The sequence below is a fragment of the Clupea harengus genome, chromosome 19, assembly GCF_900700415.2.
Source record: "Clupea harengus chromosome 19, Ch_v2.0.2, whole genome shotgun sequence".
In the NCBI taxonomy this organism is placed as follows: Eukaryota; Metazoa; Chordata; class Actinopteri; order Clupeiformes; family Clupeidae; genus Clupea; species Clupea harengus.
This window is the reverse complement of record NC_045170.1, coordinates 6811717-6824216: the sequence shown is the minus strand read 5'-3', so window position 1 is coordinate 6824216 and position 12500 is coordinate 6811717. Positions and strand designations below refer to the sequence as shown.

At 50.6% G+C, this 12500-nt stretch overlaps 1 protein-coding gene across 1 annotated transcript in view; it reads right to left on the bottom strand.

Moving 5' to 3' along the window:
- Positions 1 to 1420, bottom strand: part of eepd1 (endonuclease/exonuclease/phosphatase family domain containing 1) — a 33363-nt gene extending 31943 nt beyond the window's left edge. The window contains exon 1 of the mRNA XM_031585974.2: positions 17 to 1420. Coding sequence (XP_031441834.1) covers positions 17 to 864 — 848 coding nt within the window. The 5' untranslated portion in view covers positions 865 to 1420. The remainder of the gene's footprint in view (positions 1 to 16) is intronic.
- Positions 1421 to 12500: the final 11080 nt, after the last annotated feature.

Genomic DNA, 12500 nt, shown 5'->3' with positions numbered 1-12500 from the left:
AGTAAAACTAACTCACTCGTTCTCCAGGAGAGTCATGCAAACGACCTCTTTCACTCCGGGGTTGTTGGCCTTCTCGCTGGAGCAAAGCTGCAGATTCCAGGTGGCCACCCGCATCACGGGCCGACCGTCCCGGTGTCCCGGGGGCAGCTCCACGGTGGACCGGGCCGAGAGGATGTGGGGCGGGCCCCCGGAGGGCAGGTCCGCGTCCTCGCTTCTCAGGCTGTACGAGGTCGGGCTCGGCTGCGACTTGGTCATGCACGTGAAACCCCCGTTAGTGTTGGTTGAGGGTGTTCTCGATCGCGCGACAAACACCTGAAAGCGGATTTTGTCCAGCAGAGAGGAGTTAATGTAGTTGACTTTAACTAAATCCTCTATGCTTTTAAAGGGTCCGTGTCCGGCTCGGTAGTCCACAATGCTCCTGGCTATTTTCTCCGTTATGCCGCGGATACTCTCCAGCTGAGCCGCTGTGGCGGTGTTAATGTTCATGCCAGTGCAAGCCAAGTGTTCGTGAACTTTGCGCACGGAGGACGGCGAGTGCTGGGAAGATCCGCTCTTACCGGACACGCAGATCTCCAGCTTGATCATCTCAAGTCTGGTGGCGCCGATCCCGCTCACGAGCGCCAGGTCCTCCACTTTTTTGAATCCTCCGATGCAGTCGCGGTACTCCACGATGTTCTGCGCAACCGCCCGGTTCACCCCCGGTAGAGTCATGAGCTCTTCCTCGGTAGCCGTGTTGATGTTGAGGCGCTCCTGGTTCACGAGGATGTGGCTGAAGTTACACGCGGCGCTGAATTTGCGCTTGTTGTGCTTGAGGTCGGTGGGGTCTTTGGGGATTGACCTGTGGCACCCCAGATTCCCTCCCATGATGCCAACCCAGAGAATCACCTGAGATCGACACCTACTCAGCCGTCACCGGTGGAGAAGCTGCACACGCGTTTATAACCTGGAAAAACTCGGTTTACTGCTGCTTGATGACAGCTAAGATACATGCCCGGCGTGCGAACACTTTTTACTGTGAATCGTGACTGTAATAACATACATCATTTACAAACCTCAGTATTTCATATTTCATCGTACTCCAAACGGAAAAAGATGTGTTAACGAGTTCATGGCAAGGCGTTTGGCAAAACAATTCGTTTAGAAATGTCGCTGTCTTCAAGTGGCGTCTCGTGCTTTTCTGTAAAGTCTCCGTGTGTCCTCTCCCGTTGTCGGTGTAGTTAGTGGCGCATTCGGTAGAGCCGAGCAGCAATGACAGCTCCGCTCCTTCGTCAGCTTTTCAAGCGCGAGCAGACAGGAGTGGAGTGCGGCAGCTCGAGCTCAAACATCAGGTGGTCTCGCCACTGTGCCAAGGGGGCGGGGCTTCAGCGTTTGACTGTGTAATCATTCGTCAGTCAGGACGTTCCCTTTGATGTCAAAATCTTTTTTTTTTTTGTCGGTGGAAATATTTCACCTTAAGTAAGCGTTCCTTGATCAAACTGTTAGAAATAATAGTAAACAGTATTATAGTGATAATATTGTTTCTGACACCGTTTAAGTTGAGAGGTGAATATAGTAGCTGTTTTCACTCCATCAGTTTGTCGTGAAAGAAATACCTTAGTCTCTGACCCCGAGTCTGTGTGGGAGAAGTCAGGCCCTGGGATATTAAAACGCGCTGTAATCCGTGCCAATGGTGTAGGCTAACACATATTACTTCATCAAAGGATTACGAGATTTAAAATGCACCATGACCCCAAAATGAGACTTCCCCCCTAATTCTCCAGATCTACTTTGGTCTTTGGGTAATGTGGCAATGCGTTAGCCTACGTGTACAGTAGGAAATGCTGAACAGTGAACAAAAACCTTGTGAAACTGGCGAGAAATGTGAAAAAGATTAAATGAACGACTCATTCAAATTTAGCAGCGACATCAGCAGTACACTCAAATGGAACATCAACACGGACCACATTACTAAAAAAAAGCCGACCAAAGACTTTTTTTCCCTAAAACAGATTTTATTTACAGTGAAACGAAGCCCCCTTCTCCAGTTCTAAACTGCCATCAGCGAGAGCATACTCTGAATGTAACTGACCATGCTACACCAAAAGAAAATTCAATCGACCTCAGTCTTGCATTCATTAAAATCAATTCTGATTTTGATTGTGATTGTGATTCTATGCCCTTAAATAACCAACCATTCTTTCTGCCATTCACTCAGAGGCAGACAGAGGTCACTGTGTGTTGTGTGCTCTGTTTGTGAGGAACTTTGAATCTAAATCCCACTCTCACTCTCACACACATACACACCCACACCCACACCTGCCACACACACACACAAACACATACACCTACACTCACACACAAACACACACACACACGCACACACACACAACCCCAGATGGGTATTATTTCCGATATCTTTCTATTGGCAGTCCAACCCACTCTACAGATGGCTTTGCTGTCACAAGCATGGGCTCTCTGTTTGCCCTTCATCACGGCAGGGCAGGGTGCGGCGATCCGTTTGCGGGTTGAAGTCTGGACAGAGTCAGGAGGGGTCAGGAGGGGTCAGCCACATCTGACCAACTCACCACCCATTGTAGAGCAGTCCACTGAGCTTCGCTAAACATCCCATAATAACCACTGATAAATAAATAAAAATAAAGAACACACTGACCCACATAGCATCCAGCCTGAGCGAACTGGAACGGGAACGAACTGGGGGAGTTTAAAGCACGACACAGAAAAGATCACAGAATTTTATAAATAGCAAAACAACTTCAGACACTGGCCAGCATTTTGGGGAGGTTTTATCAAACTCTGCTCTACCCACACCAACAGCAGCCCAAACACACCGAGGCGTCCTAAAGAGGGAGCATCTCTCAGTCCGCAGGCCTCCTCTTGTGTCCTAAAGAGGGAGCATCTCTCAGCTCTCAGGCCTCCTCTTGTGTCCTAAAGAGGGAGCATCTCTCAGCTGTCAGGCCTCCTCTTGTGTCCTAAAGAGGGAGCATCTCTCAGCTCTCAGGCCTCCTCCTGTGTCCTAAAGAGGGAGCATCTAGCTCTCAGCTCTCAGCTCTCCTGTGTCCTAAAGAGAGCATCTCCTCATCTCTCAGGCCTCCTCTTGTGTCCTAAAGAGGGAGCATCTCTCAGGCCTCCTCGTGTGTCCTAAAGAGGGAGCATCTCTCAGCTCTCAGGCCTCCTCCTGTGTCCTAAAGAGGGAGCATCTCTCAGCTCTCTTGTGTCCTAAAGAGGGAGCATCTCTCAGCTCTCTTGTGTCCTAAAGAGGCAGCATCTCTCATCTCTCAGGCCTCCTCTTGTGTCCTAAAGAGGGAGCATCTCTCAGCTCTCTTGTGTCCTAAAGAGGCAGCATCTCTCATCTCTCAGTGTCCTAAAGGCTGTCAGGCCTCCTCTTGTGTCCTAAAGAGGGAGCATCTCTCAGCTCTCTTGTGTCCTAAAGAGGGAGCATCTCTCAGCTCTCTTGTGTCCTAAAGAGGGAGCATCTCTCAGCTCTCTTGTGTCCTAAAGAGGGAGCATCTCTCAGCTCTCTTGTGTCCTAAAGAGGGAGCATCTCTCAGCTCTCAGGCCTCCTCTTGTGTCCTAAAGAGGGAGCATCTCTCAGGCCTCCTCTTGTGTCCCTGTGCTGAGGGAGCATCTCTCAGGCCTCCTCTTGTGTCCTAAAGAGGGAGCATCTCTCAGCTGTCAGGCCTCCTCTTGTGTCCTAAAGAGGGAGCATCTCTCAGCTCTCAGGCCTCCTCCTGTGTCCTAAAGAGGGAGCATCTCTCAGCTCTCAGGCCTCCTCCTGTGTCCTAAAGAGGGAGCATCTCTCATCTCTCAGGCCTCCTCTTGTGTCCTAAAGAGGGAGCATCTCTCAGGCCTCCTCGTGTGTCCTAAAGAGGGAGCATCTCTCAGCTCTCAGGCCTCCTCCTGTGTCCTAAAGAGGGAGCATCTCTCAGCTCTCTTGTGTCCTAAAGAGGCAGCATCTCTCATCTCTCAGGCCTCCTCTTGTGTCCTAAAGAGGGAGCATCTCTCAGCTCTCTTGTGTCCTAAAGAGGCAGCATCTCTCATCTCTCAGTGTCCTAAAGGCTGTCAGGCCTCCTCTTGTGTCCTAAAGAGGGAGCATCTCTCAGCTCTCTTGTGTCCTAAAGAGGGAGCATCTCTCAGCTCTCTTGTGTCCTAAAGAGGGAGCATCTCTCAGGCCTCCTCTTGTGTCCTAAAGAGGGAGCATCTCTCAGCTCTCAGGCCTCCTCTTGTGTCCTAAAAAGGGAGCATCTCTCAGGCCTCCTCGTGTGTCCTAAAGAGGGAGCATCTCTCAGGCCTCCTCGTGTGTCCTAAAGAGGGAGCATCTCTCAGGCCTCCTCTTGTGTCCTAAAGAGGGAGCATCTCTCAGGCCTCCTCTTGTGTCCTAAAGAGGGAGCATCTCTCAGCTCTCTTGTGTCCTAATGAGGGAGCATCTCTCAGGCCTCCTCTTGTGTCCTAAAGAGGGAGCATCTCTCAGCTCTCTTGTGTCCTAATGAGGGAGCATCTCTCAGGCCTCCTCTTGTGTCCTAATGAGGGAGCATCTCTCAGGCCTCCTCTTGTGTCCTAAAGAGGGAGCATCTCTCAGGCCTCCTCGTGTGTCCTAAAGAGGGAGCATCTCTCAGCTCTCAGGCCTCCTCCTGTGTCCTAAAGAGGGAGCATCTCTCATCTCTCAGGCCTCCTCTTGTGTCCTAAAGAGGGAGCATCTCTCATCTCTCAGGCCTCCTCTTGTGTCCTAAAGAGGGAGCATCTCTCAGGCCTCCTCTTGTGTCCTAAAGAGGGAGCATCTCTCAGCTCTCAGGCCTCCTCTTGTGCGCCGATGCGTCCTAAAGAGGGAGCATCTCTCAGGCCTCCTCGTGTGTCCTAAAGAGGGAGCATCTCTCAGGCCTCCTCTTGTGTCCTAAAGAGGGAGCATCTCTCAGGCCTCCTCTTGTGTCCTAAAGAGGGAGCATCTGTGCTGAGGGAGCATCTCTCAGGCCTCCTCTTGTGTCCCTGTGCTGAGGGAGCATCTCTCAGGCCTCCTCGTGTGTCCTAAAGAGGGAGCATCTCTCAGGCCTCCTCTTGTGTCCTAAAGAGGGAGCATCTGTGCTGAGGGTTCCTTCCACTAATCTGCAGATAATGGGCCCTTTGGTTCCGCATCACCGTTTTAGTTCCAGTCCAACTGTACTGCCAGTGGGGTCACGGGGTCACGGGTCACAGGGTCACAGGGTCGCGCTGCTCTACATAACGAGATCCACTGGACTCCCATTCATCAGAGCTGCCCTGTTCATCACCATTCACCTCACCAAGCGCTTGGGCTCGCTCGCTCTGTCTCGCACTCTCCTCCTCCTCTCTCTGTTTCTCTCTCTCTCCCTTTCTCCTCCCTCTCTCTCTGTTCCTCTCTCTGTCCCTTTCTCTCTCTCGCTCCTCCCTCTCTCTCTCCCTTTCTCTCTCTCCATCTCTCCTTTTCTCTCTCCCTCTCTCTTTCTGTCTCTCTCCTCCCTCTCTCTCTGTTCCTCTCTCTCTTTCTCTCTCCTCCCTCTTTCCCTTTTTCTCTTTCTCTTTTTTTTCCGCCATCCTTCCTTGTCCTCTTTTCCCCTGCCTTTACGTGCGCAGCGCTTAACATATCATTTTAATTTTAACGGCCCGCTGTGTGCGAAAGTTTCATCGTTTAATCAGACTTAATCTGCGACAGTGCCTTGCTTTGATTTCAGTTCAATCATGTAATGCCAGTGGGGTCTTTTAAAGAAAGAACAGCGAGTTCTCTAAAGCCTCATTCAGTTCCTTAAGTTCCTTACATGTAATGCCAGTGGGGTCTTTTAAAGAAAGAACAGTAAGTTCTCTAAAGCCTCATTCAGTTCCTTAAGTTCCTTACATGTAATGCCAGTGGGGTCTTTTAAAGAAAGAACAGTAAGTTCTCTAAAGCCTCATTCAGTTCCTTAAGTTCCTTACAGCACATGAGCAGAGACGTGGGGCGGGGTGTGGGCGAAAGAGGTCGCAGGGGTCACGGAGAGGTTAGTGCTGTTCTTACTAAGGGGGGGGGGGGGAGTGAGAGAGGTGGGAGGAGAAAGCCCCCCCCCCCCCCCGCAGACGAGTACAGTTAAGTCTTTATGGGAAAGCCGACTCTCATGTAGCTTGTCTTCATTTAGCGACGGGCTCCTCTGTCACAGATCCACACACACACAACACAGGACAGATCCACACAAACACAACACACAACACACAACGCAGGACAGATCCACACACACACTACACACAACGCGGGACAGATCCACACACACACACACACACACACACACACACACACACACACACACAGGACAGATCAACACACACAACACAGGACAGATACACACACACACACACAACACAGGACAGTTCCACACACACACACAACACAGGACAGATACACACAACACAGGACAGATACACACTCACACAACAATCTCCCAAAAGTCACAAGATATCCCCTCAAAATGAAAACCAAACATGGCAGCCATGTTGTTGGTGTAGTCAGAAGGGAATTTAAATCCTCAGATTAAGATGATGGGGAGAGATCTCAGATTAAGATTATGGGGAGAGATATAACATATGACATGACGAAGGAGCTCACACCACCCTACAGCTCTGCCATGTCATACTGAGAACACAGAGGGTTCTTGTACTGTCAGGGTCTACTGAGAACACGGAGGGTTCTTGTACTGTCAGGGTCTACTGAGAACACAGAGGGTTCTTGTACTGTCAGGGTCTACGAACAGAACAGTTCTTGCACGGTTCTCTCACGGTTCTCTGGTTCTCAGTGGCTCTCTGTCCCTAACGACCTGTGCAGCGAGAGGAGGGGACTGTGTGTGTGTGTGTGTGTGTGTGTGTGTGTGTGTGTGTGTGTGTGTGTGTGTGTGTGTGGATGGAACCCTGCCTCAGTGGTATTTGTTCTAATCGGCGCTCTGCATGTCTTCCATCTCTGCCCAGCATGATGGTGAAACTGAGCCCCAGACAACACACACACACACACACACACACGCACAGACGCACACACACACACACAACACACACACACACACACCCAGACAACACACACACACACACATCGCATGTAAGCACACACAAACACACACACAGACACACACACACACACACACACAGACGCACACACACACACACACACACAGACACACACACACAGACACATGCACATACACAGACACAGACACACACAGACACAGACACACATACAGACGCACACACACACACACACACAGACACACACACAGAGAGAGACACACACACACACACAGACCCACAGACACACAGACAGACAGACACACAGACACACACACGCACACACACAGAGCCCTGGGCGGTGAGGTTGTGAAACCGCATCTGTGATTCTATCCCTGACCCCTGGGTCAGTCACTAATGTTGGGCGATGCAGTCTTGCAAGGCATTGTGTGAGATTTGGAGTGTGTGTGTGTGTGTGTGTGTGTGTGTGTGTTTGGTGTGCCATTGTCCAATGCCAGGTCTTCTCAAAGAGTAACAGTCTTTGGGTGGTGCTGACAGACAGTGTCTGTGTGTGTCTGGGTGCACTGATGTGTGTAAGCCAGTGTGTGTGTGTTGTGTTAAAGTATGTGTGAAAGCCAGTGTGTGCGTGTGTTAAAGTATGTGTGAAAGCCAGTGTATGTGTGTGTTAAAGTATGTGTGTAAGCCAATGTTAGTGTGTGTGTATATACCTGCATGTAGTATGTGTGTAAGCCAGTATTAGTGTGTGTGTGCGTGTGTGTGTATGTATTTGTGTGTGTGCGTGTGCGAGTGTGTGTGTATGTGTCCGTGTATGTGTGCTTGTGCGTGTGCGTGTGTGTGTGTGTGAGTGTGTCTGTGTGTGTGTATGTGCGTGTGTGTGCGTGTGTGTGTGTGTGTATGTGTGTGTGTGTGTGTGTGTGTGTGTGTGCAGCTGTAAAGTTGGCCATTCTCCAGTGCTTCTGAAGGCACCAGTAAATGAGGTCATTGTCAAACGGGCAATTAAGCACCCTGGGAGGCAGTACGGTAGGTGTGTGTGTGTGTGTGTGTGTGTGTGTGTGTGTGTGTGTGTGTGTGTGTGAGGTGTGTGTGCCACAAGCCAGGAGGGAGCAGAGTACGGTAGGAAGGGCCCCGTCCATTAGACTGCAGAGTTGCAGTATCTGGCAGGAGGATGTGTGTGTGTGTGTGTGTGTGCCACAAGGGACAGCAGAGCGCGGAGTGTGTGACTTTGGAGAGCCATGTGCGTTATGTAATGCAGAGATGAGAGAGTAGGAGGAGGAGGAGGAGGAAGAGGACGGTTATGAAGGCACAAAGAAGCGCTCGCCTCACTGTCCTCTGTGTGGCACAGCACAGTCCAGGAGCACCGGACACCGCGACGGCTCCGGGCCGCGTCTGGGCCAGACGTCAGCCAGACCCGCTCCAGAGCCGGCTGGGTGCCGCAGTTCGTAGCAGAGGAACTGACTGCAGAGGAACTGACTGCAGAGCTCAGTTATTTAAAGAGTGGCGGACTGCAGAGGCGTCTGTGCTGTGGACCTTATCTAGCGGCCTCAGGCGTCAGCCATGTAGGGCTGCCACAGGAACAGAGAGCTTTTAGCTCAGGTAACCTTCAAGCCAAAGTGTTTATATATAATCACTTCCCTCCAATGTGGGTCTTTAATACTGCGGCCCTGGCACTACTGAGAACATGCTAACACGCTAACACGCTAGGCCAGTGAGGCAGCTACCTCTTCACAAATCCACTCTGTCAGTAACTGATACATGTTTCAGAATGTTAAATAGTTATGGTATGTCTTCCCATCCTGGCCTGGAGTTGTTTGTGAGAGTGGGGAAGGGGCATTACCTCATCTAAACGATCCCTTTGGCAGGATCAGCTCTTTCGCTGCCCCAGTTTGCATGGTTGGCCAATCAGGATTCCATGGTTTCCATGGCATTGCTGCGGCAACATGCTGCTGGCCAAGGCCTGGTTACTGAGTTCTGGAACTTCAGGGTGAACCGGGGAGAGGGAGGGGAGGGGAGGGAGGGGAGAGGAGGGAGGGAGGAGAGAGAGGGGAGGGAGAGGAGGGGAGGAGAGAGGAGGGGAGAGGAGGGGAGGAGAGGGGAGGTGAGGGGAGGAGAGGAGAGAGAGGGGAGGAGAGGGGAGGGGAGGAGAGAGAGGGAAGGGGAGAGGAGGGAGGAGAGGGGAGGAGAGGAGCCCAGGGCACTGGGACAGAGAAGACTGGGGGAGGGGGGGGGGGGGGGTGTATACGGAGTAATCATTTACCACCTCCAATATCAGTGACTGTATTATCACTGAGGACTGAAGACACTCATCTACCAGTGACGACCTCTATGACCACTAATGAGAACCTCTACGACCTCCCTGGCCACCACTGACTACCTCTACCACCTCTCTAACTACCACTAATGACGACCTCTCATTCTACCTCTACTACCACTAATGACCACCTCTACCACCTCTCTAACTACCACTGACTACCTCTACCACCTCTCTAACTACCACTGACCACCTCTACGACCTCTCTAACCACCACTGACCACCTCTCATTCTACCTCTACTACCACTAATGACCACCTCTACCTTTAGTCACTTCTCCTCCGTAGCTGATGTGCAGATAGCCTAACACGCCAGTTCTGCAAACATGGCGTTTCCTCTTTGCTGTGACCCTTTGCTCTCTCAGTCAGCAGATCGGACTAAGTCTCTCTCTCTCTCTCTCTCTCTCTCTCTCGAGGTTGGCCGCAGCATTGCGGTATTCTCCGAAACGACACTCACGGGAGTCGTGACACGTCTCCATTTATGACTTATAATTAAATGTTATGGATTTTTATTGGACACTGGAGGGTGGAGAGGATGTTTCTGCAGAATTCCCTTCGTCAGCGCTTCCTCTCTGACCCGAGGTGGGGGGGGGACGGAGCAAGAGTCCTATCTGTGACCCCCTATCCTGCATCAGCCCCGCAGGCCGGTCCAAACCCCTTCAGGAGCCTGCAGGAGAGGAACCAACCTGCTGACTGTGATTGGGCCCAGAGATCACCCAGGGCGATGACACGGCTGCACAGAGGACCAATCAGAGAGCAGTGAGCCGATCATGTCACCGCTCCACAGGCAGGCAGGGACAGCAGTGTGTGTGTGTGTGTGTGTGTGTGTGTGTGTGTGTGTGTCTCTGTTTGCTGGAAGTCCAAAGTGCTTTTCCAAGTCTGGAGGTCCAGCCAGTGAAAACAGACAGGGGTGCAAATCACAGCAGAGGTGGTGCCAGAGCCTGAGCCTGAGCCCCACTAGGGCAAGGGACAACGCTCTTTACAGAACACTTCTGTGCTTCATTGGTTTCCCAATTTATGGTGTTTTTTGATGCTAAAATAATCCTATATTGGACTATTCCGAATCCCATCATTCTTTGAAACAATTTCATTGGTCAGTTAACCAGATGTCTATGTTATGTGGTTTCTACTGTCTTTCACAGCTAGCTGATCAACCAGTGGACTTACAGCAGCCTTCTGGCTTCATCTGATGGTAGTGGTTACCAGTGGCCTAACAGCAGCCTTCTAGCTTCATCTGATGGTAGTGGTTACCAGTGGCCTAACAGCAGCCTTCTAGCTTCATCTGATGGTAGTGGTTACCAGTGGCCTAACAGCAGCCTTCTAGCTTCATCTGATGGTAGTGGTTACCAGTGGACTTACAGCAGCCTTCTGGCTTCATCTGATGGTAGTGGTTACCAGTGGACTTACAGCAGCCTTCTGGCTTCATCTGTCTTCATCAGACGCTGCGCTCGTCTAGTGAGCGTCGTTTGGCACTGCCGTCTGTGCAAGCACGGCAATCCAGACTATTCTCATTTGTAGTTCCACGTTGGTGGAACGAACTGCCTAGTACTACCAGAGCAGGGGCGTCCCTCTCTACCTTCAAGAAGCTTTTGAAGACCCAACTCTTCAGAGAGCACCTCCCTTCCTAACTGGCACCTGACCAGCGCTTACCTTGCACTTCAGCAGTTACATTCCTGCACTTCTTTTTCCTTGTTTCTAGGTCATTGTTTTCTAATTCTTCATGTAAAGTAGTATTTGTTAACACCATGTCTTTTATTTGCTCTTAGCGTTGACTTTTCTCTCCCTTGGTACGTTCGCTTTGGAACAAAAGCGTTCTGCTAATGAACTTAAATGTAAATGTAAATGTAAATCTGATGGTAGTGGTTACCAGTGGCCTAACAGCAGCCTTCTGGCTTCTTCTGATGGTAGTGGTGATCGCAGGGTCTTGTTTACGCAAACAGCCCTTTATCTCCAGCATCAATACCACAAACAACAACAATGCTCTCCTTTGGCCGGCGTCCTGGTAAGTGTGTGAAAGGTGAGCATCAAACCCCTCTTTCCCTCTCACACAGAAAGCCACGACCAGTTAGAGAAATACACACACAGACACACAGACACACACAGACACACACAGACACACACAGACACACACACACACACACCTTGTGTGTACATGTATAGCCAAAACTCAGTGAGCACAGATTGGCTTGTCTGCTGCTGTAACTAAGTGTCCACTGCCCTCTGCTGGCCACAAGAAGGATCACATAATACATGCTGACAATCAAGAGTTTATCTCTCACATTCCTGCATTCTTCAGACACAGAGACACACATTAAACACATCCATACACAGACACAGACACACACACACACACACACACACACACACACAGAGAGCCCAGCAGAAATGCATGTCCTCAATAACAGAGCCCATAAGTGACACACACACACACACACACACACACACAGAGTCCTTGAGTGGTCCGGTCACAGATTTATTAAGTGTCTGTTCTGTACAATAAAACACACCAGAGCAACAGAAATAATAATAATAAAAAAAACTCCAATACAGATGCAGTACATGATCAATACAGACGCAGTACATGATCAAAGTTAAATGTAGGCTGAGAATGGCCAGCTTTGGTGGAAGAAGGGTTTAAGAGACACACACATACACTCACACATCTCCTCTGAAACTGCTTCACTGCTGCTGACGGCAACAGGAGCAATAACGCACACGCACACACTCGCACACACACACACACACACGCACGCACGCACACGCACACACGCACATCCATCCATTACATACACAGGTTCAACATAAGGGTGAGTCATAGAGTGGGAGCAGTTATATGGGGGAGAAACTTATAAAACAAAAAACAAATGAAAAACATTACATAGAGGTTATGCAGGGGTGAGGGCTTATGAAGGCCTTATGAAGGGGGTGAGGGGTTATGAAGGGGTGAGGGGTTGTGAGGGGTTATGAAGGCCTTATGGAGGGGTTATGAAGGGGTGAGGGCTTATGAAGGGGTGAGGGCTTATGAAGGCCTTATGAAGGGGGCTGAGGGGTTATGAAGGGGTGAAGGGTTATGAAGGGGGGTGAGGGGTTATGAAGGGGGCTGAGGGGTTGTGAAGGGGTGAGGGCTTATGAAGGGGGGTGAGGGCTTATGAAGGCCTTATGAAGGGGGCTGAGGGCTTATGAAGGGGGCTGAGGGGTTTATGAAA